Here is a 26302-nt window from a genome sequence, read left to right as displayed (position 1 = left end):
GGATCAGTGCTCTGTCACTGCTCTTGTGTGTCTCTCTGGGATCTGCTGAAAACAGGTATGTGACCAGAACACTCTCTTTCTGTTGTCTTGAGTTATTGTTCAGCTTTGAGGTTTCTCTTTCACAACCTAGTGATTTATTTTTCCTTTGGTACGGAGCGACCGAATCTGATGCAGAATACAGTTCTGTAAGTGATCTTTTGTGATACGGGAGAGGATGTGATTAAACTGCGACTGCGATGTCATTGTAGTGTGATTTTGATGTGATGGCATTGTTATTGGCAGAGATTGTGTTTTGAGGTCTTTCTCTTAACATCTGAGAATCGAGGGTCTGAACACTTACTTTTGATGGACATTTTCTTGTGTGATAACAGAAACATTTGTCTCCACGTCAGTGTTGTTTGTGAGGGGTAATATTTGGTTTATGACAAACGGTTCTGAAGGTGCATTTGGTCATTTTCTAACCACGGGTCTGTAGTGAGTAAACAGTTGTTTATTTCTTTGCGGCACGCTACCGCTTTAACACCCAAGATGGCAAAAGTGAGCAGCTACTGTTATTATTAACAGCAAACTGTTTATACTCGTGGTCCACCTGTTGTCACCCAGCGGATCCCATCTGCTTGTGTCGGGAGGTTTCTGGAGGGACGGTTTATTTCTGTCGCTTCACTCAGTCTCTCTGGAGCCCGGGACAGATTTAGGTACCAACATGAGAAGCATGCAGAATTATACACATCTGGAGAGAATGTCAATCTTGAGACGCTCTTGTGTTATTTCAGCAGGTGTTTCACTCACCAGTAGTGTGTCTGGAGCTTATATGAGAATTTTCAAACCAGACCAAAGGGGTTAACATCTGAATAAAACCTATTTTAAAACACATAATCTATAAAAAACACGATCAGCTTCAGTCCCATCGTGTCCTTGTGGACGTGTGATGTCCACGGTTTATATACAGCAGAGTTTAAATCGTCCTTTAAGAGGAGATGCAAGATGTTCCATCTGCTCAGTCACGTCTGCTGAAATCAGCGAACAAAACCTGTCATCTCTCTTTCTGCTTATAGCTTTTGTGTTTTTATAGCTATATTAGCACGACAGAACTAACATACAAAATACATTGAGCTTTAAAACATCCAGCTGTATCACTTTACACAATAGGAAGTATTGAATATTTGGATTATCATGATATGTCACCTTTTATCTATACAGTGCTTTTTACACTACAGATCATTTCAAAGCAAAAAGATGCAAAATAGAAATTCATTTCAAGTGTAAACCCAGGGGTCAGATGTTGCTCTTAAGATTGCTTACAAGAGAAATAAAAAGAGAATCAACGGAGAGTGTTATAGTGTGAACACATGAAGAGTCTGGAAGTGTAAATGAATCGTAGAGGATTCAAGAGAAATGTTTCATATTCATACTGAGATCTCTGAGAATGATTGACTTTTGGTTGCAAACACATTGCTCACATCTCTGGAGACTTTGAACACTCAGGAGACTTGAGTGTTTTCATTGAATCTTTTTGTAATCTCATTGATGTCTGAGAGAAATAATTGAGATTTTAAAGAGATCTCATCTGATCTCATCTTATTTTACGCTTTCCTCCCACTAAGGCAAAGAAGACAAATCCCATTTCGCAGTCAGACAGGTGTGTGTCGCTATGGCAGCAGGCTGGACTGTTGCTATGGATGGAAGAGAAACAGCAAAGGTCATTGTGAAGGTAAATGATCTCGTGATGAGACTGATCCTTTTTACAGATTTTATTTGCAGATGATTAAACGAAATTGCTTCTTACCTTAAAACCAAAAGCAAACATCTTTCCTTGCGGAAGGTCTGCATTCGGTAAAAATGAGCTGTGAATGCCTCAGGACTTCATCTGACCGACTGGTTATTAGTGAATAAAAACAAATACAACATCCATACAGATATGATCTGTGGACGTGCATTCCAAAACCAACGAAGCAAAGAGAAATGTTTTGATTGTGATGTTTTTCTACTGGTGTAACGTGGAAACATTGGGCAAATATTCCAACCACAATCTAATGTGAAATCTTGCGGTGCGCTGTTTTCAAACCGCATCGAATGTTAGAGGAGGTCTGGCAGACATGGATGTCTGTGCGGTGTCTCTCTGAACGTGACTTTACTCTAAACTCTTTCCTTTACTAATATATCTCTCCTGTTAAATGTTTTACCAGCCCAATGTGACCCGGCATGCAAACACGGCGAGTGTGTCGGTCCAAACAAATGCAAGTGTTTCCCCGGGTACACTGGAAAAACATGCACTCAAGGTCTGTACCGTCAAACATTGATCATTTGATTTATACTTACAATCATTATACTAGCTTAGCAAATGCCACACATACTACATATGAACTATGGGAAGTGAAGTATGCAGTATATGTATTTCAGGAGCTTTTTTACCATCGCAGAAATAAACAGGATATTTTGTAGAGTGAAAATGTCAAACAAATTATGAGTCGACAATATTTATTCTTTTACCTAAAGTGACTTTAAAGTCTACTCTAAAGTATTTAACTTTACTTTGATATGAATAGTAATTCAATCATGATTGTAAAGAGTTTGGATCGTCCAGAAACAGACTGAAGTGTGTGTTAGTATTTTGAACATTGGCAGTAACGTCGCTTGTCTTTCAGATCTGAATGAATGCGGCGTAAAGCCCCGGCCCTGCGAGCATCGCTGCATGAACACGTTTGGAAGCTACATGTGTTACTGTTTAAATGGATTCATGTTGCTGCCCGACGGCTCGTGTGCTAGTGAGTAGCTCTATTGTCAACAGCTTTCATTGTCTTCATGTCATACCGTACTTTGTTTTTATTTCATTTGAAAAGATCATTTTTATACAATACAAAACAAGCAATTCATAGTGACCATATCTGTGATGCCACGCCAGAAAACACATCATAAAAACACTCAATACAACTCTTTCAAAATTATACAAATGTTTTATGTTCGGAATTAATGGAAATGTAAGTTCTTCAGTTATCGTTGTGTGCGAAACGTGCTATAAACTTGCCTTGCATTTGTTAATGTTAACAAATACAACCTTATTGTAAAGTGTTACCTAAAATGATCATGTGGGATTTCAGGCTTATGGGTCCTAAGCGACATGAGAGAGTGTAAATGAAGTCAGAATCTGTATTTTTTCGGGGGGATGAATATCTGCTTCTTAAGACTGTTATGTGTTGTGACATGATCAGATTCGAGGACATGTACACTGGCTCACTGTCAGTACGGCTGTGAGGAGGTTCAGGGGGAGATCCGCTGTCTCTGTCCTTCTGCTGGTCTTCAACTGGGACCGGATGGAAAGACTTGTGTGGGTGAGAACATCACACGCCACCATCAGCATCATCATTATCATCATTTTAAAAGGATCCTTGGGTATATAGAGATGAATGGCTTAATATATTAACAATGGCATTGACTTTATCAATGTGAAATAAAAAACAGTGTAACTGTCACAGCATTCATAAACATTTACTTGGAGGCAAAATCCCAGACGTCAAATGGTTGCAACCTAAACCCGTTCTCTTAACGCTACAGCGATCTCACATGTTTTCCATCTATAACAGTAAAATATGAGATGTCAAACATAAGATCAGATATACACAGAGACAGTAGGTGGCGGTATGTCCTCTTGACACAAGCCTGCCTGCCATCAAAGAAGAACGCTTTCAGTATCAGTAAGTGTCTGTTCAAGGCAAACGTGCATTAAATCATCGCTTTAAACAACCGCCTTTAAGACTATTTAAGACATCATCATCCTCCACTATCATATACGTTATGAGAATATACTGATAAACACAATAATAAGATGCCTGCGGTTTGGTTATTTATTCTGTATTATAGCACACGTGAATATTAGCCCCCTTCAGATAATGACCGAAGACAAGAACATGTTGATACTGATGTTGATAAATCAACGCCAAAAAGTCCAAATCTGGATAAAATGCATTGTATAACGGCTAAATCATTGTGTATATAATACATTCAAAATGGTTTTGGTTAATATGCAGGTGTGTATTGTTTCTGACAAACAATATTAAAATGAAAATACACCAAATAGCGTCTTTATTTTCTTTCTTTATTATTTGAGCATTATATTTAAATATAACATTTTATCCTACAGCACCTTATATTTACTGAAGAACTGATTTGTGTGTCTGTGTTAACTCTAGCTGTGTGTGCAACCATTTCACGTCATTGCAAAAGAACATGGCGGCCTCCTTGGGTTAAAATGAGTATTACATTTAGGTTTTTTAAAGAATAGAAAATATTTGATGTGTTTCTAACTCTTGTGTCTCTCTTTAGACATTGATGAATGTGCGACAGGGAAGAATCAATGTCCGTTTAATCGCCAGTGCACCAACACATTCGGAAGCTACTACTGCAAGTGTCAGAGCGGTCAGGACCTGAAATATATCAATGGAAAATATGACTGTGTTGGTAAGAAAAATACACTTTATTTCATATAAAACTTACTGTATGATGTGCTGTATATATGTGGTACAGCTGTTGTGATTTCTCTTTATAATAATGCTATTTGCTGATTGTAATTGTCAGATGTGAACGAGTGTTTGTCAGAGACTCACAAGTGTAGTCCTCATGCTGACTGCATCAATACTGAAGGATCGTACAAGTGTAAATGCAGACAGGGCTTCCGCGGCCGCGGCTTCGACTGCTCAGGTGAGACAGCACGTCTGTGACATATCTACTGGACATTAGTTACAGATCGAGATGTAGAAAAGCAACATGTTTGACCGGCAGTGGATTGCACATGAATGTAAAGAATCTGACATAAATTTCATGTTCAGCGTCTGACCTTTTTCAAAAAAAGAAATAACAAAAATGTCAGAAGAGCTGAACTCTCATCAGCGAATCCAAAAGCCATTTCCTCTAAAGAGTTTCTGGATGTGAGCGATGTTGCGCAGGGACCGTCTGAGATTGAAATTCCACATGTGTAAATATCTGAGTTTGTGCTGTGCAGACCGCTGAAATGATGGCCGGATGGACGCGCACCATCTGTGTCCAGATTCTGAGGCTGCAAAATGAATCTGTTCTCACATATGAATACATTTCCATCTGAGAAAATAAACTGAATGTGTTTCTTTCTGAATTGATCAAGTAAAGGCTCTTGCTGTCTCCTGTGGAGTTTCAGATCTAATTATATTAAACATGAGGTGGACACAAAACCTGACATCAGATTTCTCATCACATTATATCAAGAGTAAACTGAACTGCACGTTTGCTGAAGGTCAATCGTTTCGCTGAATGAAAAAAAAGAAACATAACTGAGATGATCTGAGCTTTAAGAGAGCAAACTCTGACCAATAAAATGCATTCCTCTGTGTTGTTGTAGTAAAGCCGTTTTATCACAGATCGTGGGATGCTGATAAAGGCAGTGCTGACGGGTTTCTCAATGGTGAGAACGTCTGGAGAACGTCTGGAGAACGCAGGCTGAATGTTGCCTAAATGTATCAACAGCTAAAAACTTGACCATTTAACACTTAGCAGAACGTCTGCCATGTGCTTGAGGCTTTGTGACCCAATAATGTTGTATTGAATCTTAGTGTCTGTCTTCATCCACACACAATACCTGGCATGAAACCGTTTCATTCACAGCAGCACACGCAGTCGCATGTAATGCACGTCGTAGCTTTAATGCAGCGCTGTAATCGCATGAATCAAACGGACAATGATCCACGGCTTGACTCAGATCAGTCCAGAGTTTATCATGCTTCTTCTAATCTACACACAGTTGCTTTAATGTTCTTCTTTGATCTACAGCCATTCCTGATGTCCCTGACAACAGCATCCCAGAGGCGGCGGTGACCGAGTCTCCGAGACTTCGCATGCAACCCTTTGATTATGATGGAGAGGTTTATGTGGGTCCTCCAGAGAAGACCACGACCTTCCCTGAGGAAGAGGAGGAGGAGGACGACGACACTGGAAACACGCTGAACACCAGAGGAGATGCTTTCTGTGAGTGACTGCTGCTGTTCAGCTCTTTTATTTCATTCAAATAAATCATATAAAACTACAATAAAGTAATATTATTAACTGATCAAAGTATTTCACAAGTGAGAATTATACATTAAAGCAGGGATTTTAAAGTTAGACTTTGAATTTTGTTGTCAATTCCACTATTGCACACACATATATTACACACAGTATTTAGTTTAAGTACATCATACGCAACTGTAATTCGTTTATAGAAAAATAAGAGTAATCCCTTACTTATGGAAAAGTAATTAAATTACAGTCAAAAATTACTTAGTAACTAGTTACACCCAACACTGCACACACACACACACACACACACACTAATGTCATCTAGAGTCAAAACACTTCATTCAGGCAAATCTGTAGGCTTCCATTGATGGTACAAAATATTAAAATAAAATAAAAACTTAACCAATACAAGAAAATAGAAAGTGGAACGAGGTCTGGATTCAGAACTGGATCTTCAGGACGTGTTCAAACTCAACCGTCATAGGAATAATACAGCTGTATGTACAGAATGTTGATGTGTTGTACATGTACAGACAGAGAGGAATCTTCTTATATATCTTCACTTCAGGTTTTTTCTCTTTCAGTTGAGAAGCTTTAATTGTGCTCGTAGGAAACATTCTGTATATAATAACAGCTTATTAAACTCATCTCGTGTGAGGAATGAATGAAGATCTTTATCCTGTATTTATGATCACGTGGTCCTATTGAAACATATATATACATAGACTAAAACACAACGATCTATAGCTGACTCTTGAAACATTCTTGCATCGCGTAGACGTTGTGAGATTTTAGTACATTTACATTTTCATTTATGCATTTGGCAGATGCTTTTATCCAAAGCGACTTACATTGCATTATCCTATACATTATACACAGGTATCTAAGATCCAACAGACAACCTTGCGTTGTTTACACAATGCTCTTACCACTGAGATACAGGAAAGCACAGAAAGGGGCTTTCTTTCATCTTCTGGTTCTTTCATTCGGTTGCTTGTTGGTGTAAAGACACTTTGAGAAAAGTGAACAGCTGTGTTTTGTTCCGTGGGGTCTCACACTAACAAAAGCTGAAATGCAAGAGATCGTTCAAAGCGTCAGACATGATGGATGCTCCGCATCTCTGTGACCCGCTGGAGAAAAACTCTCCTCCCTTAAACTTCACAGTCACGTGACTCCAGGACACAAACACCTCAAACTAACGGTGAAAGATTATCAAACGTATATGGTCATTCCTCATGTTGTCGGTATGTAGGGGTTTAAGGAAGCGTTTGATGCTCGGGATCTCTCGTGGAGACAGAATTGGACAGCATCAGCTCTTCATGTTTGATTTAGACATTAGACATGAGGAGACAAGCCCGAGACACATATGAGCTTTGGGGAGAAAATTCCACCGTGGTGTTGAGATTAGGAGGCAGGAAAGACCTCGAGCCTTTTATTAGTGTGCTGGAGAACAGCTGTTTGACGGTCAATTATCCTGAGAACACGTCTGCTCTTCTAAACCTTCAGTCAGGAGACACACACACACATATGGCCACGTCTACATCCGTGTTTCAACATAAATATTGGCTGATATATCAAATAATATTCACTGATATTCTCAACTGGGGGGCCTTCCCATGGAGGAAGGCGATCGCATATTGACGGAGTGAAATGTTCCGTACTGCGCACTGCAAAGGGGAAGTTCACCCAAAAATCTACTTTGTGTGATTTTGTACTCCCTCACATGACTTCCGGCATCTTCGGAGCACAAATGAAGATGTTTAGGTGACATCCCAGAGATTTCTCTGACAAAACTATATACTTTAAAGTCACTATTTTGGTTTGTTTTCCGCACATAAAGCATTCTCGTCACTGATCCACAATGAGCGGATGGACCGATGTCACATGTCTTTAGTGCTTTTCTGGACCTTGACAACAACTGACACCATTATGTCTATTAGGAGGCCTGGAAATCTGTGGCATTTCTCCTAAATATATTCATTTGTGCGCCGAACGAGCCGGAAGTTTTCGTAACATGTTCACCGTCATGTGGGTGAGTCAAAAATCACACAAAGTAGATTTTTGGGTGAACTTCCCCTTCAAGGCTGCACACAAAGCACACTTTCAGACTGTCATTTCAGAATAAGATGGAGTCTCTCTGTCTCCCGATGAGTTCAGAGTGCGCGTGAAGGGAGTGGTGTGTGAATAAAGTGCCTTATCATATCTTTCTGAACTTGGACGGCCGTTTAAAGCTGACGACAGTTATTAAAGATGTAAAGAACTGTTTTCAACACCAGACTGCGTCTGTATTATAAACTGTGAATGAAATCTCGCTCGTGTTAAGATCAATGAAATTCTCACCGACCGTTCTCGTGATCTGGCAGATGAATCCTTTTGGAATAATGGCCCAAACACAACAATTTTGAATTCGAAAATTACATTTTGTAAACACTGAAAGTGTTTTCAATGTTATGTTTGTTCGTTCAGTTCCAGATGAGTTTGGGCCTGTGTATGATCCTGAAGAGCCGAAGGAGATCCAAGCAGCACCGCTGAAAGAGAGTAAGACAAGTCGTGTTGTGCTTTATTCTGTCTTTGGAACAGTAATGTGATGTGATGACGTGTGTTTGCGCAGGATTCCTGACGGACTGTAACTTTGATCACGGGGCTTGTGAGTGGGTTCAGGAGAATGAAGATGATTTGGACTGGATGATCAAATATAATGACAACGGTACAAATTTAACTCTTAATTTATGTTGTGTTGTTATGTTGGTGAAAGACAAAGCACACCCATTTATATTTCAATAGCTATCTAATATTGAAAAAGACATTTTAGTGCACACCTTATCTTTATGATTGCGTGACATGCAATGTCGGTCACAAACTACACTAATAAAATGATTTTAGCCGCTTGTCCAATTTGATTAATTTAAATAATGTCACAACATGATTTTTTCACGTTCAGTAACTTAATTCATTGATGTTGGCGCTACATAAATGATTTGTTTTGTGTAAACATATAATTGTCACAACTAGGCAGAGGATTCATATTTCCCAGCATGCTTTGTGTAAGACTGCATTTTAAGACTTATTTTCTTAATTAAGTGTCGTTTTATGTGTTTTTCAGTAAATAGACATTTCTAAATTAATGTTCATTTATCTTTGAGATATATTTATTAGGTTTTGTGGTTACCATTGTTTAGAAAAGCGTTGCCTTTGCACAGGTAGTGTGCTGTTAAACTTTTATTAATTTCTTATTAAGCTTTGTTAAATTCATGTCTTGTTAGAGATAAAAGAAAATGTTTTGTCACATCAACTAAAAACACTTATTAACTTGAACATAATGAAATTATGCTGAGGAAACATTATCATGTGCTACCGAATTTTCCCATATATTAGTCCAACAGATATTTTAGTATACTGTATTAACCCTTATGTTTTAACTCTGAAAGATAACTTGATTTAACACCGTGAGTGTGTCGTTTGTGTTTTTCAGGTCTGGATTATCACATGGCTCTCTATGGCCTCATTGGCAACAGAAAGGAGCAGGCCAGAATGAAGTTGCTATTGGATGATTACATGCGTCAGAGCAGCTTCTGTCTGCAGTTTGACTATCGTGTTCTGGGACAGCAGATGGGCGTCTTGCGGGTGAAGCTGGACAACAGCGCTTCTGCCGTTTGGGAGAGGAGGCAAAGTCACAATCAGGACTGGCAATCCGAGAATCTCACAATCACCTGGACAGAAACATCACCAGAGGCGGTAAGAATTCTTCTGACAGTTCTTTAAGGGCGATGGATTGTAACCGAAAGGCAGATTTGAAATATTGACATTTTGAATAAATGTGAGCAGATTGAATGACATGATTTGATTTCTTGTTTCCTCAGATCATCTTTGAGGCTGAGCGTGGGGCATCAGTGATTGGTGAGATCGGTCTGGATAATGTGGTTCTGATCTCAGGATCTTGTACAGATGATAAAACTATCATCTTTTAATAACAACACAGAGGACGGTGTGTGTCTTAACCTCTACAATAAGACAGATTTGAGTGTAATGGTAAACGGGTGGTAACCTGTTAAAACAGACAATAAGAATTCTGTTGAAAGTCATTCATGTATGTGTTATTGTCTTTTTCTATCCACGTTTTCGGTTGGATTCCCCTTCAGTATTTGTATGATTATTATATAAACATTGTAACAGCTGTACATTTTGCTTTAAACTGGCATTACATTAAACTATTTTTAAGTGATTTATCATTTGTGCATTTCTTTTTTCCGTTTATTAATATGATTCGCTTCACTTTTAAACAGTGTTTGTGTAACTAATCAATAAGTTATAATATTACTTTATTGTAGTTTTATATGATTTATATGAATGAATTAAAAGAGCCACTCCGAATCACAAACTAATCAAGTTCAGTACATGAAGTGTATGATTCAATACTTTTGGAGAGAGTCATTTGTACAGTAATCTAATTACACTATTAAATATGTTTTTAGAAACTAGTAATTGCCTAACGCTGCTTTTAAACACGTCGTTATTATTTGTCACTGCTGTATAATGATATTAAAGACTGCTGTGAATAAGCCGCTTATCTAAATCTCAGAAAAACATGTCTCCTATTTTAGGATTATTTTTATGTAAATTAAACTCATTTGTAGTGTAACGACGCAATTTTAAAACAAAGAACTTAAATGAGCAGAAAATAAAACTAAACATTACAGAAACAAACAGCGCTGACGTCAGAAAATCATCACGTGATCGACGATGAGACTGCGGTTCACGTGACAGGCGGCAGCCAATAGGATTGGTGGAGTGTGGCACCATCAGCAGGGCAGGGAAGAGCTCTGAAACTCTTCATTATTTCACTTTATTTCTTTATTTTCATTCTTTTATTTCATCCACATTTGAGCTTTTTCAAGTCCGATGAGTTTACAAGCGTCTGCAGGTGAGAGAGTTTCTGCGCTCGCGCTCAGGTGGCGTGTTAAAGCTAAAGTTCGCTGTACACAACACTCACACTGTACACACACACACACACACACATACACACATATATGTCTGTTTGTGTGTGTGCGTGTGTTTATTAATTTACATTCTCTCAGATTCTTATACGTGAGTGATATACGTCATACTTGACATGTTTACATTTATCTTTATCATTAGTGTATTCGCCTTTACGGTCTCTTTAAACGGACGTGTTGGTTTGGTTTGATTAACGCTTCTCGCTTTTCTCGTAAATAAATGAATAAATGAATCCTCTCAGTCATAATTCACCACAGAATCTACAGTAAGGAATCTATCTTGTATTATAATTGTGTGGGAATGATAGAAAGATGTCATTGTAATGGCAATGGATGCGTTTGTGTTATTGTTCTCTTAAAATTCATTTATTTTTTACAATTTTGCATTTATAGTAAAAACATGATGTAATAATTAATTATTAATCTTACTTTTGCCTCAAATGCCCGTTGACTGATGTACAGAACATATGTTATTGTTCTTTTATACTTTACAAACAAGAATATATGAAGAGCTCGATTTTGAAACATTCTCAAAAATCATGTTTTTTTTTGTATTGTGCATTCGGTTTGTTTGATTTAAGCCATAATTACTAAACAAATACAGCTTACACAATAAAACATGATCCAAACTAAAATACATATTGTGTACATAATAACACATATTATGCAGTTATAATATAACTAGGGATGCAACGCTATGAACATTTTGGGCTGATAATTCTTTAAAATTTTCAATATTAATATAAAATTCCCTTATACTGAAACGAAAGGCAAAAAGTGGACGTGAAAACATTGAGTGCAGAAAACTGCAGTTCTTTTTTCCCCTGAAGATCATGTACCAAGCCTACTTTACAACAGTAAACGCTTCTTTAACCTTCAACCTTCTTTTCTGGTATATTCTTTATTTAATAATCAAATGATAGATGTTCTTCCACAATAACCCAGATAGTCTTTATAGTCACATCAAACATAGTAACATAGTAACACAAAAGGCAGCGGAGTTCTCTCCTCCCAGGCGTACAGAATTGAATTCATCTCTTTATAGTGTATTTGTAGAGTTGTGTATGATGCTTTAGTTGTTCTGGGTAAACTCACTGACTTGCATGTTTTCTGAATTCTAATGGACACTGTCGCATGTGATCTGCAGGCCAGAGAAGCACATGACACGCAGCAGCTGAGCGAAAACAGTGAGGCCATTTTTTTCTCTCATTCCTTCAGTTTGTGTTGTACCACATGAGTATTTGCAGCAGTTCTTTATCGCACCAGAGAGCAATGTTACCTATGGGATGTATCGGATTGATCCATTCAATTACAATTTAAATATATTTTAACCTTGAACGGGTCTCTCTTGCACAAAGCAGTTAACGTTAAACATGTTCAATTGGAAACCATCAGGGTTTGGATTACTTTTCACATTGTATTAATACATTTAATTGTGTATTCTTTCATGACACATTGATTAATAAAGTACTTGGATTGTTTTGCATGTTCATGACCTTTTAAAATGAAATGCAATCATTTGTTCATAGTGTTGAAACACCTACTGTACCAAAACATAGAAGAATGTAAATCTTATCAATTGCGATGTCTAATTTTGTCACTTTCTGTTCTAGATTTTGAACGATGAATTATTTGCGGTGTTGAAGGTAAGTGAAACTCTGAACCTCCACCTGTATGCGTCATGCATTTACGACGGATGTGCGCAGTGTTCCTGAGCTAGAATGTATTTGACTCAGACAGTGATCACTCACTCGTTTATTTGCAGGTCACCAGCGAGCGGTTAACATGTCATCCAAATCATCTCTTCTGAAAGTCATTCTTCTGGGCGACGGCGGCGTGGGCAAGAGCTCCCTCATGAACCGCTACGTCACCAACAAGTTTGACGCCCATCTCTTCCACACAATCGGCGTAGAGTTCCTCAACAAAGACCTGGAGGTCGATGGGCGTACCGTCACGCTGCAGATCTGGGATACGGCTGGCCAGGAGAGATTCCGCAGTCTGCGAACACCTTTCTACCGCGGCTCAGACTGCTGTCTGTTGACCTTCAGCGTGGACGACAGCCAGAGCTTCCACAACCTGGCCAACTGGAAGAAAGAGTTTGTCTATTACGCCGACGTTAAAGAGCCCGACAGTTTTCCCTTTGTGGTTCTGGGAAATAAGCTGGACGTGTCGGAGAGGCAGGTGACCAGGGAGGAGGCCCAGGAGTGGTGCAGAGATAACGGTGACCATCCGTATTTTGAGACCAGCGCTAAAGATGCGACCAACGTTGCCACCGCGTTTGAAGAAGCTGTCAGAAGAGTTCTGGCCCTGGAGGACCGGCAGGAACATTTGATTCCGACAGACACCATCAACCTGCACCGGAAGCCACGCGGCGGCACACCCTGCTGTTAAAGGACCACACGTGTATCTCCATTTCCATTCGTTATTTAATGCTCCTGCAGTGAACTGAATGAGTCTGCATTAGATGTGAACGTGCACTTGAATATAAACACTGGGTTGGGTGACATCTGAACTGAAACTGTTTTGAGGATCGTGTGAGTAAAGGGCTGGGATCTCTGTGGGTAGATGTTTAGATGGATCTGTCTGCAGTATAATAATGATGAGCAAATGCAATAAAGTCGTTTTCTTAATCAGGATTTCTGATCTAGATTTGCAGTTAAAAACATCAGAAAATCATTTAAACAAGATCGGTCTACTCGTGTGTAAATATGTAGTTCTTAACCTGCTACCACAGTGTAATTTTGAAAGAAATTCAGTGGGTTTTATGCCTAAAGCTCCCAGTGGGGTTCTAAATCTATAACTTCTGAACACCAGTCATAATATTTTGCACGAGTTTGCTTGTAAGGGTTTCAAGGGTGTTTATTGGAACACTCGACCAAAATTGTGATTAAGAAATGTTTAGCTCTGTCTGTATTATGTGATTTGTCCTATTACTACGTTTAACTAATGCAGCTCTAGTATTACAGAGCGAGTGTTCATACACTGTGACAGATGTCTAATATATTAACATTATCATAGCATTGTGTAGAGAGTGCCAAATATAAATACTTCTACTAAAAATGAGCATACTTATGTCAAAAGAAAAAGCACTAAAATCTTCAAATTGTAGATTGTTAAATTTAAATTAAAGCAGAAACATTGAACAATGCTTATTGAACTTGTTTTATTATTTGATTTAATTCACGTTTATTTGTATAGCGCTTTTTACTGTTTATACTGTTGCAAAGCAGATTAACACAATGGTGCAGTATAAAAACACACATAAACAGAAAACAATGAAAGGATATACTAAATTAATTACATTTGAAATCATTTTATAGTGATGGGTATATTTATATGTATATTATTATATAACATAACAATATTGTAGTTGTGTGTCGTGTAAATCAACATGAAGTCCAGATTCTTGTTTTATGTACATTTTAGCACTCCAGGTTATTCCAAAGAAAATATTCACTGTAAGCTTTCATCAAAATGTACTCGGAATGTAATAACTCCTTCTTCTTTGATTTTTTATCATAAATATTTTCCCTCCAGCTGCATTTCTGGTATGTAATGGCTAGTTTTTATGATCCAGATGTATATTTTTTTTCCCACTGAGTAAGTCACTGAATGAATGAGGTAAACATGAAAAGCTGTTTGCTACTCGTTCTCTTTCCTTTGTATTTGAGCGGTCATTGAGTTTGAGGTTGGTCCTCCTATTTGTCTGAACTATGACAGACGGGTTGAGTGTTCGGTTCTGTTAAAAAAAATGGAATAGTTGCTTGCGAATGCAAGCAGTGTTGTATACTACCAACTTTGAACAGCAGGCTTATGTAAATATTTGTAACCATCTCTGCCTATATCATTCTCAAATATAAAGGTTGTGCTTTGGTCTGCCTCCAGCGGCTCTTTACAGAGAAAATGTGCAGACATGGCACAAGACACATCTTATATACAGTAGAAAAAGTCGGAGAGGTGTGGTGCTGTTAACACAACTGAACACAGCGCTGGGATGTGTTTGCCATAAAAACTAACAAAAATCTGACTTCAGAACTTTGCTTTATTCACAGATCTTGAGCTTTACATCAGCTGTAAATGTACTGAACCCTCGACAACAACAGTTAATGCGAAAAACTGGAATATGAGTGAGATTAAAATAGAGAGATGCTTAAACACATTATAAACAACACGTGTATATAGTTAAGCATAAGGACACAATTTAACAAAAATGTACATATCACAATTATAATATGAAAGTAATTAACCGAGCAGATGTTTCTTCCCGAGAAACTGCACTTTCCTGTCCAACGCCGTGGAGCGAATCGGTGCGTTGACTTCATAGAAGGGATTCATTGCAAACTGGGTAAAAACACAAAGACATTTTAAGAGAAAATCAACATAGAAACAGAGAGAGAGAAATATAAGATGTTTACCTTGACGTACAACTCGTAAACATCATTAAAGAAGTTCTTGATTCCGTCTTCTTGCCGGACATCATGCAGCATTATAAATCTCATATGTATGCAAGCAAAGTTAAGGAATTATCATTGTACACACATTTCAGATGTATCAGGGATCATTCATGTACAAGTTCTGCAACACCGTGACGATTGAGAGCAGTCCACGTGATTTTTTTATATTAAATCATTCTAAACGGCTGAAAATATATGTATAGAATGAGCCTGTATGTCATTCAGATGATGTTCAGGATATGACCAGCAGTGACGAATGCAGACACGAACCATTCATTAAACTTGTCCACAGTCTTCAGATACATGTTGTTGGACGACCACATGTTCTCATCCACCAGATCTAGAGCAGCATGAGCGATGAACTGATTCAGATGTCTGTGGTCATCCTGTCACGTGACCGTCACATACACATCATACACATCCAGCATCAGTCTGTCACACACTGTAACCATCAGATCATCACACTCACCTTTGATTCCGCCTTTCCAGAAGGAAGAAACTCCATCTCGAACACCGGGTTGTCATGATGACCCACCATTACAAAATAAAAACTGCCCGACATTGTGAAACCTCACGACAAACAACTGCAAAGAGTGACGTGAGGCGTCAGTTAATGGAGACTTCACATAAACAAACCTGCGCTACATAAACACTTACCACAGAAGAAGCAATGACGTAATTGTCTCAGCTCAAACGACACACATTCTAACACTGCGCGTCTTTAAAATGAACACGGACCGTGTTCTGTACAACTACACTGAATGCGATGTGGTGACCATTCACTTCCTGTTTCCGGTGGTCGTACCAAAGACTCGTTCTAAAAAAAAGTCTCCGCACTATAGGCAACGCCAGCTATTTCAATCCGATATATCTGTAAAATCGCTGGCTACGGTGGATTTTTAGAAAATCTGACATACCATACATTCTGTTATCTACTCTCAAATGGCGAAAAATACGTTTCAGGTTGCATACGGTGTGAAGAAAAGAGCCCTTACCTCAGTCTTAGCGATTTATTCTGATATTTTTCTCGCACCTTATTTTAATTTGACTCTAATGTTTGTACTTATTGTATGTATTTTGTTATATGTTTAATGATTTAGCAATATTGTAAGAACACACAATCATGCCAATAAAGTAACTTGAAATTGGAGAAGTATTGGAGAGGTATGTCTGCGTCACGGAGCGATCAGGGGGCGTTTCTTTCTCCTATTGGCGGAGACACTACACACATGGCGCCTATAGCAGTGCGGTTAATCTGTTTTACATTACGTCATTCTATATATTCCTCTCACCCTAAACCTAACGACTCTGAGGGAAATATCCCCCTACCCTAAAATACTCACCATGCAATTAAACAAGTGTTGTCGTGATTATTATAAATGATTTATCTGTGCACACTATAATGTTTTCGAAATTCTCTCGCAATCTTTAATCAAAAAGGTTTAGCACTTCTCTCCCCTCTCCAAAAACAACACTTCATCCACGTGACGTCAGCAACAAAAAAGAGGTAGGACTGCTGACTGTCCAATGGCCAGGCATTTTTAGCCCTCCCCTGCAGGCCCAACTTACAACAAACCAATCAAGAAGGGAAGGGCAAAATAAAGCCCCGCCCTAGAGTTTTATCTAATTTCAGAAGCCGTTTCGCTCGAATACACGATATGGAAAATGAGTCAATCGCAACTTCCGTTTCATGGTGACATTAAATGAATATGAAATATGAACTGCATTTTTAGTGGTTAATTGGCGAACTTTTATTTTGAAAAGTAAACGAAGTCTATAGGCGTGTTATACTTCATGCAGTTCTGCACAGCGTATAACACGCCGTATTGCGTATGGCGACTCCGCCCCCTTTTGAAGTTTACCGCCCCTTCGGGAGTACTCCGGCATGCAGCGATTTGTACTTAGAGTGCGGCATCCTGTGAATCTGTGTGATCTTTGGTTTTACGCCCCTACCCAAACAGCCAATCCGAGCCCTGTATGATATGTGCGTCACCGGGATAAACCCGGAAGTTTAACACAATCTGCTGGCCGTTAGAAATGTAAAGGCCTCGCGTTGCTAAGGAACGGCGTGTGTTAGAGAATAAAGATCGATGAGATATAAGGAGTGATCCGATCCGATCATGTCTGTGAATAAAGAAGAGAGTTTATCTGCGGACGAGATCAGACAGAAGCTTTATCAGACCTTTAAGAGCCGCGGGCTGCTCGACTCTATGAAGGTTTGTGTTCATTCTACAGTCGCTGTGACTGCACGGCATGTGTTTCATTTACATGCAACAGATGATTTAATCCTACACGCCTGATCGCTTTATAACACATTTAATGAGTTTACACGGTGAATATATGAAGACTACACAATGTTTACAAGTCGGACTAGAGTTTAAGACGCTTTTATAAACTGTTATCTGACCAGCAACACATTCAAACTGACAGAATCAATAGAAATGATGATTATGAGCCACACGATCCACTTAAAAATGTCTTTTGAGTTTTGGGTCTCATCCCTGGAGGATTGATCGGTTTCTAGGGATGTGAAGGCTCTTTTATTGCTTCTATAATGTTGCACATTGTCGTATTTTAGGTCAAATAACTCAATACAATAATGAATAATACAAATGTCTCATTGATATCAATCTAAGACTTTGTCTATGACTTTATTAAGAGATATGAGCAGATCCACAGTTTGCAGGAAACATTGAACATTGTTCAAAACATGAACTTCTTTTAACGTCTCGTCACGTATTATAATAGATTTTCGACCGGCTCGCAGTGAATCATCCCTACGTTCTATTGTCTCTGACCAGTAACACCTCAACACATTGCCATTACAGTTTCCATTAAAACCATTGTGTTCGGTTGTTGTGATGTTCTGCAGACGCAGCTTCGGAATCAGCTGATCCAGGAGCTGCAGCAGCCGGTTCGGACACGACACACTGTTCTCAGATCAGCATCAGCACCATCAGCATCATCAGCTCACAGTGACTCTGTGCTCGTCACAGCGTGTAACAGCGTAATGATCGATCACCTGAAGAGCACCGGCTGTGAATACACACTGTCTGTCTTTTATCCGGAGTGTGGGATGAGTAAAGACAAGGTGAGTTTATCATCAGTTTGTTTACTTCTGAAGGGCAGGAATAGAATGATGATGATGATGATGATGATGATGATGTATTTTGTTTGTTTGACTTGAAGGTGTGGTCAAGCAGAGATCTTCTTCAGCTCATGAAGATCAGCCCTCACATGCCTTTATACAAAGCCGTGGTAATAAATATGTCACGAGAGGATATTTACCCGTGTGTAGACTTGACGCTGAATTCATTACAATACTTTAGTTTTTTTTTCTTTTATCTTTGAACAGATGTCAAATCTCCAGAAAGGACAGACAGGTATGATGTAATATCATAGAATGTTTTATTTGAAATGTTTTGTACATGTATTTGTTTGTTTGTTTCAATCCACCGTGATTGTTTACTTCCCAAAGATGAGTTAGTTGTTGATGGTGACTGAACGCTTCAGTATTAGGTGGTGAAGGTGATGAAGAGGGTTTGTTTTCTTCTCCGCAGGATTCTTGATGACTTTGTTTACAGAACTCACAGATCATCATCTTCATGGTTCAGTTAACTGTGACGCTGTTACTCAAACCTCCACTGAAGACGCTCGTAAAGAATCTCTCGGTACGTCATGTTCTCATCTATTGGTTCATCAAATATTTCAGTTGGTTCTGTTGGAGTTTAGTAGCGTCAGAGAGTGTCATGTGTGTTGTGCAGTGGACAAGATGCAGATGATCGAGCAGGAGTATGAGCTCATGAGAAACAGAGAAGACAGATGGACGTCTGTGGAGGCCAAACTCACCGAACACAGAAGAGAGATAGAAGAACAATCTCAGGTGGAACTCAAAGCAAAGGTCCGTCTTCATCAAATCTGACATTCAATACACTTCATTTGAAAAAATATTACATAGTATATGTTCTTATTTGAGTTTCTTTCAATGGCACACAAGAGTAAACGTTTGTTTGCAAGGATTCCTCGTGATGTTTTCATCATCCTCACTAACACAGCTTCAGCACTTCATGGATGTGGAGATCATGAAGGTAAAGAGAGAGGAACAAGAGAAATCTCGTAAAGAAATCCTGGAGCTGAGGCGAGACATGGAGAGAACACACGAGCTGAAGTCAGAAGCTCTCATGAGCCGTGAAAAAAACGCCATAGAACGATTACAGAAACATCAGGAGGTAGGACATCTTCACGTAGACATCGGATTAAAACCCAATTGACTCACTCTGTTCAACTAACAATGTCCTTCAACACAATCCAGATGGAGGAGAAGGAGATTTACACACAAAGACAAATGTTGCTGAAGGACATTGAATCTGCGCGTCACAGAGAGATGGAACTTAAGCAGAGAACTGAAGCCTTTGAGAAGTGAGTCAAACCAACACACGCCTCACTCCTGTCATTCCCTCGGCTCCTGTCATGTCTGTAAAGATCATGTGTGTCTTGAGCACAGGTCGTGTAAGTTTCACGAGGAGAAAAGGAAGACCGTGGAAGATCTTCTGAGGAGAAGAGAGATGTCTGTGAAGAACATGGAGGAATCATTCGAGCAGAAGCTGAAGAGCGAGGTGATGAAGTGAGTTGATGTCTGTTCTTTATGAAGAACGCTGCAGGGGTCGCTCTTGTCAAACCACCCGAACATCTCACTTTATCATTTCACACGCTCTTTTGTTTATTGTTAAATACTTCCTCAAGTACATCACAGAAAAACTGAGAGTGTGTGTGTGTTTGACTGTCAGGTATCAGCTGGAACTGAAGGAAGATTACATGAGGAGAACTGAGATGCTCACTGAAAATGAGCAAAAGAATAAAGGTTTGAATATTGAAATCTAAGTGACATATGGAGCATATATTATATCAGATATATACACTTCAGTCAAGTATTTGGGCAAAAAACGTTTGATCTGAAAGTGTACGCCTTAATGTCTGAAATTTGTTTAGTAAGCAAAATTTAATTTTGCAAACAAACATGAAGAGAGCCAATAAGAGCTCAGAATAGATGGGAAATCCTTTAATAATGTTTAATAAGCATCTCAGGGATAAAAAAGAAACTTGTAGTTACTTGCAACATAATTGCCATGGTTCCCTTTGTTTTATTTAATGAGTTTATTATTATTCCAAAATATGGAAAACATATGACCACATAAGTGTAAAAATGTTTGACCGGTAGTGTATGTCAAGTCAAGTCAAGTGGAAATTTGTCTTTGGCTTCACCACATAGAAAAACATTCATACAGAACACATTTGATGTTTATTTGATGTATGTTTGTCCTTGCTCGAGGTTTTCTGAAAGCTGTGATTTAATATTCAGCGGATGAAATCAGTCTTCAGTGATAACCTGTGCTTTTTGTGTGACTCTTGTTGATATATTTCATCCAGTTGTCTTTGTGGTTGTCCTACAATAGCTCTAACAATTCGAAGTACTCTGCAGTTTTTGCTTTCCTTTAACTGACAGTAATTCATTAAACCATGTTACACTCTCAACAAGATCCTTATAAACCATCTCTAAAATATGTTGACTCACACCAAAATGTTGTAACCTCCTAATAAGATGTAATCTTTGTCTTGCTTTTTTTTAAAACGCACTCAACATTTCCAGCAAATGTCAATTTACTATCAATAATTGAGTCTAAATATTGAAAACTTCCAACCGTCTCTATTTGATGTCCATCAAGAGTCAAAGGTTCTTTCTAACCCTTCAATGAAATCTAATTTATTCCTTCTAATGACCAATTCCTTGGTTTTATTCACATTGAGCTCAGTTTACACCAATTTTCATGCAAGTTTATGTGACTATAGTACAGCGTATCTCCCTCTGTTCTGGGTTTACTCGACCTGCCAACCAGCGTCAAATCGTCCGCATATTTAAATCCTTTAAAATATGAATCCTGAATCATTGATCTCATTATATAAAGTGAAAAAAGTATATATTGTATGTGTTGATGTTTTGTGTGTTTGCAGTTGAAAGTGTTCGTCTGCTGAAAGAATCGTCTGTAATTGAAGCTAAAGCTGAAGAACACAAGAGAAGTTTCTCAGAAGTCAAACGTCTGCTGGTAAAACAAACACACTTTATGATGTGTAGATCTCAGCACGTGTGTGTGTTTGTTTGAGTGGAGTGATGTAATGGTGTCAGGTGGGATTCTGAAGTGTAATGTGTGTTGTGTTTGAGATGGAGCTGCAGACGCTCGGAGAGCAGATGAATCTTCTAAAACAGCAGAAACATCAGCTTCAGGAGAAACTGGACAACATGAGGGATTATTCAGAGCTGAAGAGACAAACACTTGAACATCAGACACAGATCAGACTCATGAGACAACAGCTGGAGGAGAAACATGAGGAGAACCGACAACTGGCACGAGGTCTGTCTGTCTGTCAGAGGTTAATGGGGATGTTTTTACCACAGTAATGCCACGGTCACACTACACTTTGACATGCAAGATTCCTTCAGACGATGCTGCAAAACGGTGCGGGAGCCGATCCTCCATATGTTACATTTCTGTACCGAGATCTTTTATTGGCATACACGTCACGCAAATTGTCAGAGTTCACCAAACATGAGCTTTGCTACGCAGCAAATGCAAAATATATTTGGACGGACTGGCGCATTCGCATGGTTGTGCATGGAACGTAAAGTCTAATGTGACCGCTTCTGAGTCTTGCTTTTCTAATAGCACTGTGCTTAACATATTCATCATATTTGGCAGAGTAAATTATTGACTAAATATGTCATTCATGTCACATACTGTATGTTTAGAGTTAGTGGTTCGGTGTTCATGAATGCGACTCATTGATTCTGTCTGCGAACGCATCGAGAAAAACCGTTTTTCTGTTTGTTCCTCTATTCTGAGATAAACATTTGCAGAGTAAATATACATCGAGTCTACAGGGGTCAGATACGGACAACAGAAAAACAAACGCTGCTGTCTGTTCGCATGTGCTCTGTTGCGTCGGAACACAGAAATGTTAGATAGTCGAGCTCTGTTTATGATTATAATCCACACCCGTCTGCTCTCTCTTCAGTTTCACACAAGTGTGATGTTGTTGTTGTGTTTGTTGTGTAGAAGTCAGCAGTCCATCTGAAGAGCAGCTGCGGCTGCAGGCAGAGCTGCAGAGACTGCAGACGGCACGCAGATGTGATGAAGAAGAGTTTGAGACGCAGAAGAATGTTCTGCACACGCAGCTTCAACATGAGGTCAGTCTGAAGGACACACAGACGTGTCAGTAATGACCGTTCAATGAACATCACAAACAAAATAAAGACATGTTTGGATACATTAAGGTCATAAGAATGAGCAGAATGATCAGGAAAATGACGGTAGTCATCTGGACTATATTCTGACAGAAGTGTGTGTGTGTAGATGCAGAAGTGTGCTCTGTTAAAGGCTCAGCTGATGGAGTGTGAGGAACGCACGCGGTGGATGAACACAAACGCTGAAGAGATTCAACTTCAGCTGAAACACACACAACAAGGTTCTTCACGCACTCTCTGAATCTTATCAATCATCTCCAGATTCTCTCAAACCTCAAAGACTTTACCTCCATTACTGCTCATGTACAGCCCTCATGTACAGCTCACGGATAATAACTCAATTATTATTTATTCATAACTAAACCACAGACATTTCTATTCTCTGACTAAACCGTTTGACACCAAACACTGAACATTAATGGCTTTAGGTTTTTGCCGTGGAGGTTTCAGTCAATCTGATGTTCAGTCTCTTTTTACATCTGAAATCTCATTCGTACAGATTCACAAGCCAAACACTTGCATCTGTATGTCTCTCAGGGTCTCGCCACATTTATTTCTTTAATATCTGGGAATAAAGAAACAGATTTCTTTGCCCTGGATATTATTCTAATCCAATATTTGATATTAATGCTGTAATTCTCTGCCGTAAGAGAGGACTTTGTTTTCGGTGTGGGAACCCTGTTATCAGTCTTTCTTATCTCAATCTGTTCCTTTGTTTGTGTGTTCTGTCGGTGATGGGAACGCAGCTCTAGAGAACGAGATTCTTCTAAATCCCAAACCTTCTCTGGTAGACGGGTCTGTTCTCTGTCTGAATCCTCCAGACACTTCTATAGACGGCGCTCTCATCAGACGAGCGACAGGTCCTGACGCTGCTTTATGTGAAGCAGGAGTGACTCTCAGAGCTCTGCGTCATCCGCGCTCTCGTGTCGAGGTTCCCGAGCGAGACTCTGAACTGCTGTCTGGAGCTTTAACCAGAATACGAGAGCTGGAAAGAGAAGCTGACCGATTAGAAGACGCCTACAGAAACCACCAGCAGAGAACCACAGAAGATGCGTCACGTCACAGAACAACAACATCCACGTCTTACATCAAACCCAGAGTCACGTTCACCGGAGCTCCACACGAGCCGCTCAGCAGAACTCCGTCAGGAGACCAGACTCCACCCAGACTCCAATCTCCTCCTGCCAGACGATTGTCTTCTACACCCGTCTCCATTTCCAGACCAGACGCTCATCAGACCCATCCTGTCGTCACTCACGGTCTGTCACTCTTAAACATGAAATCTTTCATTCGTCTCTTGTCCGAACAGTTTTTCCCCGTACAGATGTCATGTAAGACTGATGATGTCACTTCAGAGATGCTTCAGCAGGTGTAAGTGAGATGTTTACTGTTTAACTCAGACCGGCTGAGGAACACTGACGCTGAAGGACCGGCGGTGATGTTCACTGATCTGAGAACAGACAGACAGATCTCACCGATCCCTCCGGCAGACAGCAGCGACCTGACGTCTGTCAGCAGCCCCACCATGAAGAGCACAACACGTGACCACAGCAGGTACGTCACATCCATCACATTAAAGATTCAAAAGTCTTAAAGTAACCGAAAAATATTGTACTTGAGTATCAAAGGTATTTTTAAAGTAAAGTTGAAAGGGATAGTTCACTCAAAAATGAAAATTCTGTCATGATTTACTCCCCTCAGGATGTTTCAAACTAGTTTTGTCAAACAGAGAAAGATGTTTGTAAGAATGTTTGCAATTTTCTGTTCGGTGACATCATCCAATACCATAGTGGAAACTAAATATTGTATTTTCTTGTTCTGTTGAACACAAAGTGAGATATTTGGAAGAATGTAGGAACACAAACAATTCTGGGGACCATTGACTACAATTGTCATTTTTCCTACTGTGTCAGTCAATGATGATACAGAATTGAAAATTGTCTCTGTCTAATTTATACAGGTATGAAATGACATGAGAGTGAGCAAATGATGACATCATTTTTATTTTTGGGTGAACTATCACTTTAATAATCAAAATTACATTTACAACTTTGAAAGAGCTCGGTCTCAAGTTCAGTAGTTTTATCTGGAACATCATGTTGCCAAATTGCTAAACTATCAAAATACAAGTTCAGAAACCACATCTTTAAAACTTTACTTTATAACTTTATTAAAGGATAATTCCCTCCCACCCCCAATTTATCAGCTAAGAGAAAAACTTGGAACAAAATCATCAAATCTGTCCATTACTTCTTTCTTTCCTTGCATTTCCCTGCATTGAAACTGAGAAATAATCTGTTTATCTTTAAAAGAAGAACCTTGTTGAAATGAATTCTGCAGAAATATAAAGACTCAAGTAAAGATACTTCCAAAAAATACTGAAGTACTGTACTTAAGTTTTTGACTTTGTTACTTTACAACACTAAAGATTGAGATTGTTCGACCGTGATAATGTGATATCTGTATGCAGTCCACCCAGACTCCAGCAGATTATCTCCTCATCATCATCATCATCTCAAAGGTCATCACCACAGCCTGAGAAGATCAGTCTTCATGACCTCACCGACCTTCAACCACGTATGTTCTCCTCACGACTTCTACAGTCCTAGCGTGTCATGAAAAACCTGTATATGATGAGATGTGTGTGTGTGTGTGTTCAGTTGTGTGTGTCGATCAGGAGTGTGTCCTCCAGAAACTACAGGACACACACACACAGAGCCGTCTGCAGGATGAGGGTGAGACACCTCATGTTATTACACCCGTCTGTCTGCCCTGCTGCTGTTTAGTCCTCATTAGTTTCTGCAGCTCTGATGTCACACATCTGGATGATGAATATACTGTATGATGTGATGTGTTTTCAGCCGTACCTTCATCAGACGCTCCTGAAGAGGAGGAGACACCGCAGGAGAGAGAGGAGGAGCTGGTAAGAGAGCAACACGCTTGTGTCTGAATTTTCTCGTTAAAAATATGATCTAAAGACTTTTGATGTTGTTGTGTTTTGTAAGTATGAGAGATGTTTACAGTCTTTCCCCTCATCATGTGATCTCACAGAGACGGGCGGGAAAACAGCTGTAAATGGACCGTGAGGTGTTTATAATGAGATCTTTGTTTTTTATCTTGTTTAAGGAGATTCAACATGAGAAAGAAGCAGAAGAAGAACATGTGACAGGAGCGGCCTCTGTGATTGGAGGACGAGATGAAGAAGCTGAAAGAGATTGTGATGTCATCAATCCACTGGCGAAATACATGATGATCCTCACGCAGGGAAAACAAGAGCAGGTGCATTCAAAACAACATCACATCTCACTGACAAATAATAGTGATGTTTCAGCACATTTACATTGATCTTCTCTCTCTCTGTGTAAATAAACATGTGACTGCGTTATTCATTTGAACCGTTATTGTGTTTGTGAACTTTCAGAGCCCAAAGAAAGAGTCTGACCGTGAAAGCCCTCAGGAGGAGCATCTTCTGTCTGAGGTCAATGACGACAGGTTTGTTAATATTTCATCCAGCTGCGATTGTAAACACACAGAAG

At 39.3% G+C, this 26302-nt stretch overlaps 4 protein-coding genes across 6 annotated transcripts in view; 3 read left to right on the top strand and 1 right to left on the bottom strand.

Annotated features, from left to right (window-relative positions):
- Positions 1-6: 6 nt before the first annotated feature.
- egfl6 (EGF-like-domain, multiple 6) lies at positions 7-10247 on the top strand. Its single transcript, XM_079463878.1, has 13 exons — positions 7-55; positions 1605-1711; positions 2187-2279; positions 2646-2765; positions 3210-3329; positions 4321-4455; positions 4573-4695; positions 5369-5431; positions 5797-5991; positions 8488-8559; positions 8633-8728; positions 9494-9756; positions 9882-10247. The coding sequence occupies exons 4-13, from the start codon at positions 2693-2695 to the stop codon at positions 9987-9989; spliced, it is 1248 nt and encodes a 415-aa protein (XP_079320004.1). The 5' UTR covers positions 7-55; positions 1605-1711; positions 2187-2279; positions 2646-2692; the 3' UTR covers positions 9990-10247.
- A 482-nt stretch (positions 10248-10729) lies between these two features.
- On the top strand, positions 10730-15022 carry rab9a (RAB9A, member RAS oncogene family). Its single transcript, XM_079464540.1, has 4 exons — positions 10730-10942; positions 12163-12202; positions 12629-12661; positions 12781-15022. The coding sequence occupies exon 4, from the start codon at positions 12801-12803 to the stop codon at positions 13404-13406; it is 606 nt and encodes a 201-aa protein (XP_079320666.1). The 5' UTR covers positions 10730-10942; positions 12163-12202; positions 12629-12661; positions 12781-12800; the 3' UTR covers positions 13407-15022.
- trappc2 (trafficking protein particle complex subunit 2) lies at positions 15008-16281 on the bottom strand. The gene is made up of 5 exons (XM_079464541.1): positions 16127-16281; positions 15939-16053; positions 15712-15855; positions 15431-15517; positions 15008-15356 (listed from the first exon to the last, which is right to left on the bottom strand). Exons 2-5 carry the CDS (start codon positions 16029-16031, stop codon positions 15258-15260), a joined length of 423 nt encoding a protein of 140 aa, XP_079320667.1. The 5' UTR covers positions 16032-16053; positions 16127-16281; the 3' UTR covers positions 15008-15257.
- A 1170-nt stretch (positions 16282-17451) lies between these two features.
- Positions 17452-26302, top strand: part of ofd1 (OFD1 centriole and centriolar satellite protein) — a 9260-nt gene continuing 409 nt past the window's right edge. Inside the window, exons 1-21 of one of the 3 annotated variants that reach the window (XM_079464645.1) lie at positions 17452-17685; positions 18342-18560; positions 18659-18727; positions 18825-18852; positions 19030-19140; positions 19234-19370; positions 19525-19698; positions 19782-19888; positions 19974-20093; positions 20257-20330; positions 21479-21570; positions 21687-21876; positions 22579-22709; positions 22876-22987; positions 23558-24025; positions 24167-24320; positions 25237-25343; positions 25427-25501; positions 25628-25689; positions 25893-26045; positions 26188-26258. In XM_079464645.1, the coding sequence (XP_079320771.1) occupies positions 17590-17685; positions 18342-18560; positions 18659-18727; positions 18825-18852; positions 19030-19140; positions 19234-19370; positions 19525-19698; positions 19782-19888; positions 19974-20093; positions 20257-20330; positions 21479-21570; positions 21687-21876; positions 22579-22709; positions 22876-22987; positions 23558-24025; positions 24167-24320; positions 25237-25343; positions 25427-25501; positions 25628-25689; positions 25893-26045; positions 26188-26258 (2750 nt within the window). In that variant the 5' untranslated portion in view covers positions 17452-17589. Of the gene's footprint in view, positions 17686-18341; positions 18561-18658; positions 18728-18824; positions 18853-19029; positions 19141-19233; positions 19371-19524; positions 19699-19781; positions 19889-19973; positions 20094-20256; positions 20331-21478; positions 21571-21686; positions 21877-22578; positions 22710-22875; positions 22988-23512; positions 24026-24166; positions 24321-25236; positions 25344-25426; positions 25502-25627; positions 25690-25892; positions 26046-26187; positions 26259-26302 lie in introns of all 3 variants that reach the window. The other 2 variants (XM_079464644.1, XM_079464646.1) reach the window with 2 other exon arrangements.

The sequence above is a fragment of the Barbatula barbatula genome, assembly GCF_947034865.1.
Source record: "Barbatula barbatula genome assembly, chromosome: 9".
In the NCBI taxonomy this organism is placed as follows: Eukaryota; Metazoa; Chordata; class Actinopteri; order Cypriniformes; family Nemacheilidae; genus Barbatula; species Barbatula barbatula.
Note: the sequence above shows the minus strand (reverse complement) of the source record. Positions and strands in the feature narration are given on the sequence as shown.

Coding starts and splice junctions, on each gene's coding strand:
- egfl6 (XM_079463878.1), top strand. CDS start 2,693: ATGAACACGTTTGGAAGCTACATGTGTTACTGTTTAAATGGATTCATG. Junction 3,330..4,320: donor GGATGGAAAGACTTGTGTGG/GTGAGAACATCA, acceptor GTCTCTCTTTAG/ACATTGATGAATGTGCGACA. Junction 8,560..8,632: donor AGCAGCACCGCTGAAAGAGA/GTAAGACAAGTC, acceptor GTGTTTGCGCAG/GATTCCTGACGGACTGTAAC.
- rab9a (XM_079464540.1), top strand. CDS start 12,801: ATGTCATCCAAATCATCTCTTCTGAAAGTCATTCTTCTGGGCGACGGC.
- trappc2 (XM_079464541.1), bottom strand. CDS start 16,031: ATGTCGGGCAGTTTTTATTTTGTAATGGTGGGTCATCATGACAACCCG. Junction 15,856..15,938: donor CTGGAAAGGCGGAATCAAAG/GTGAGTGTGATG, acceptor GTCACGTGACAG/GATGACCACAGACATCTGAA. Junction 15,518..15,711: donor CTGCATTCGTCACTGCTGGT/CATATCCTGAAC, acceptor TTTGCTTGCATA/CATATGAGATTTATAATGCT.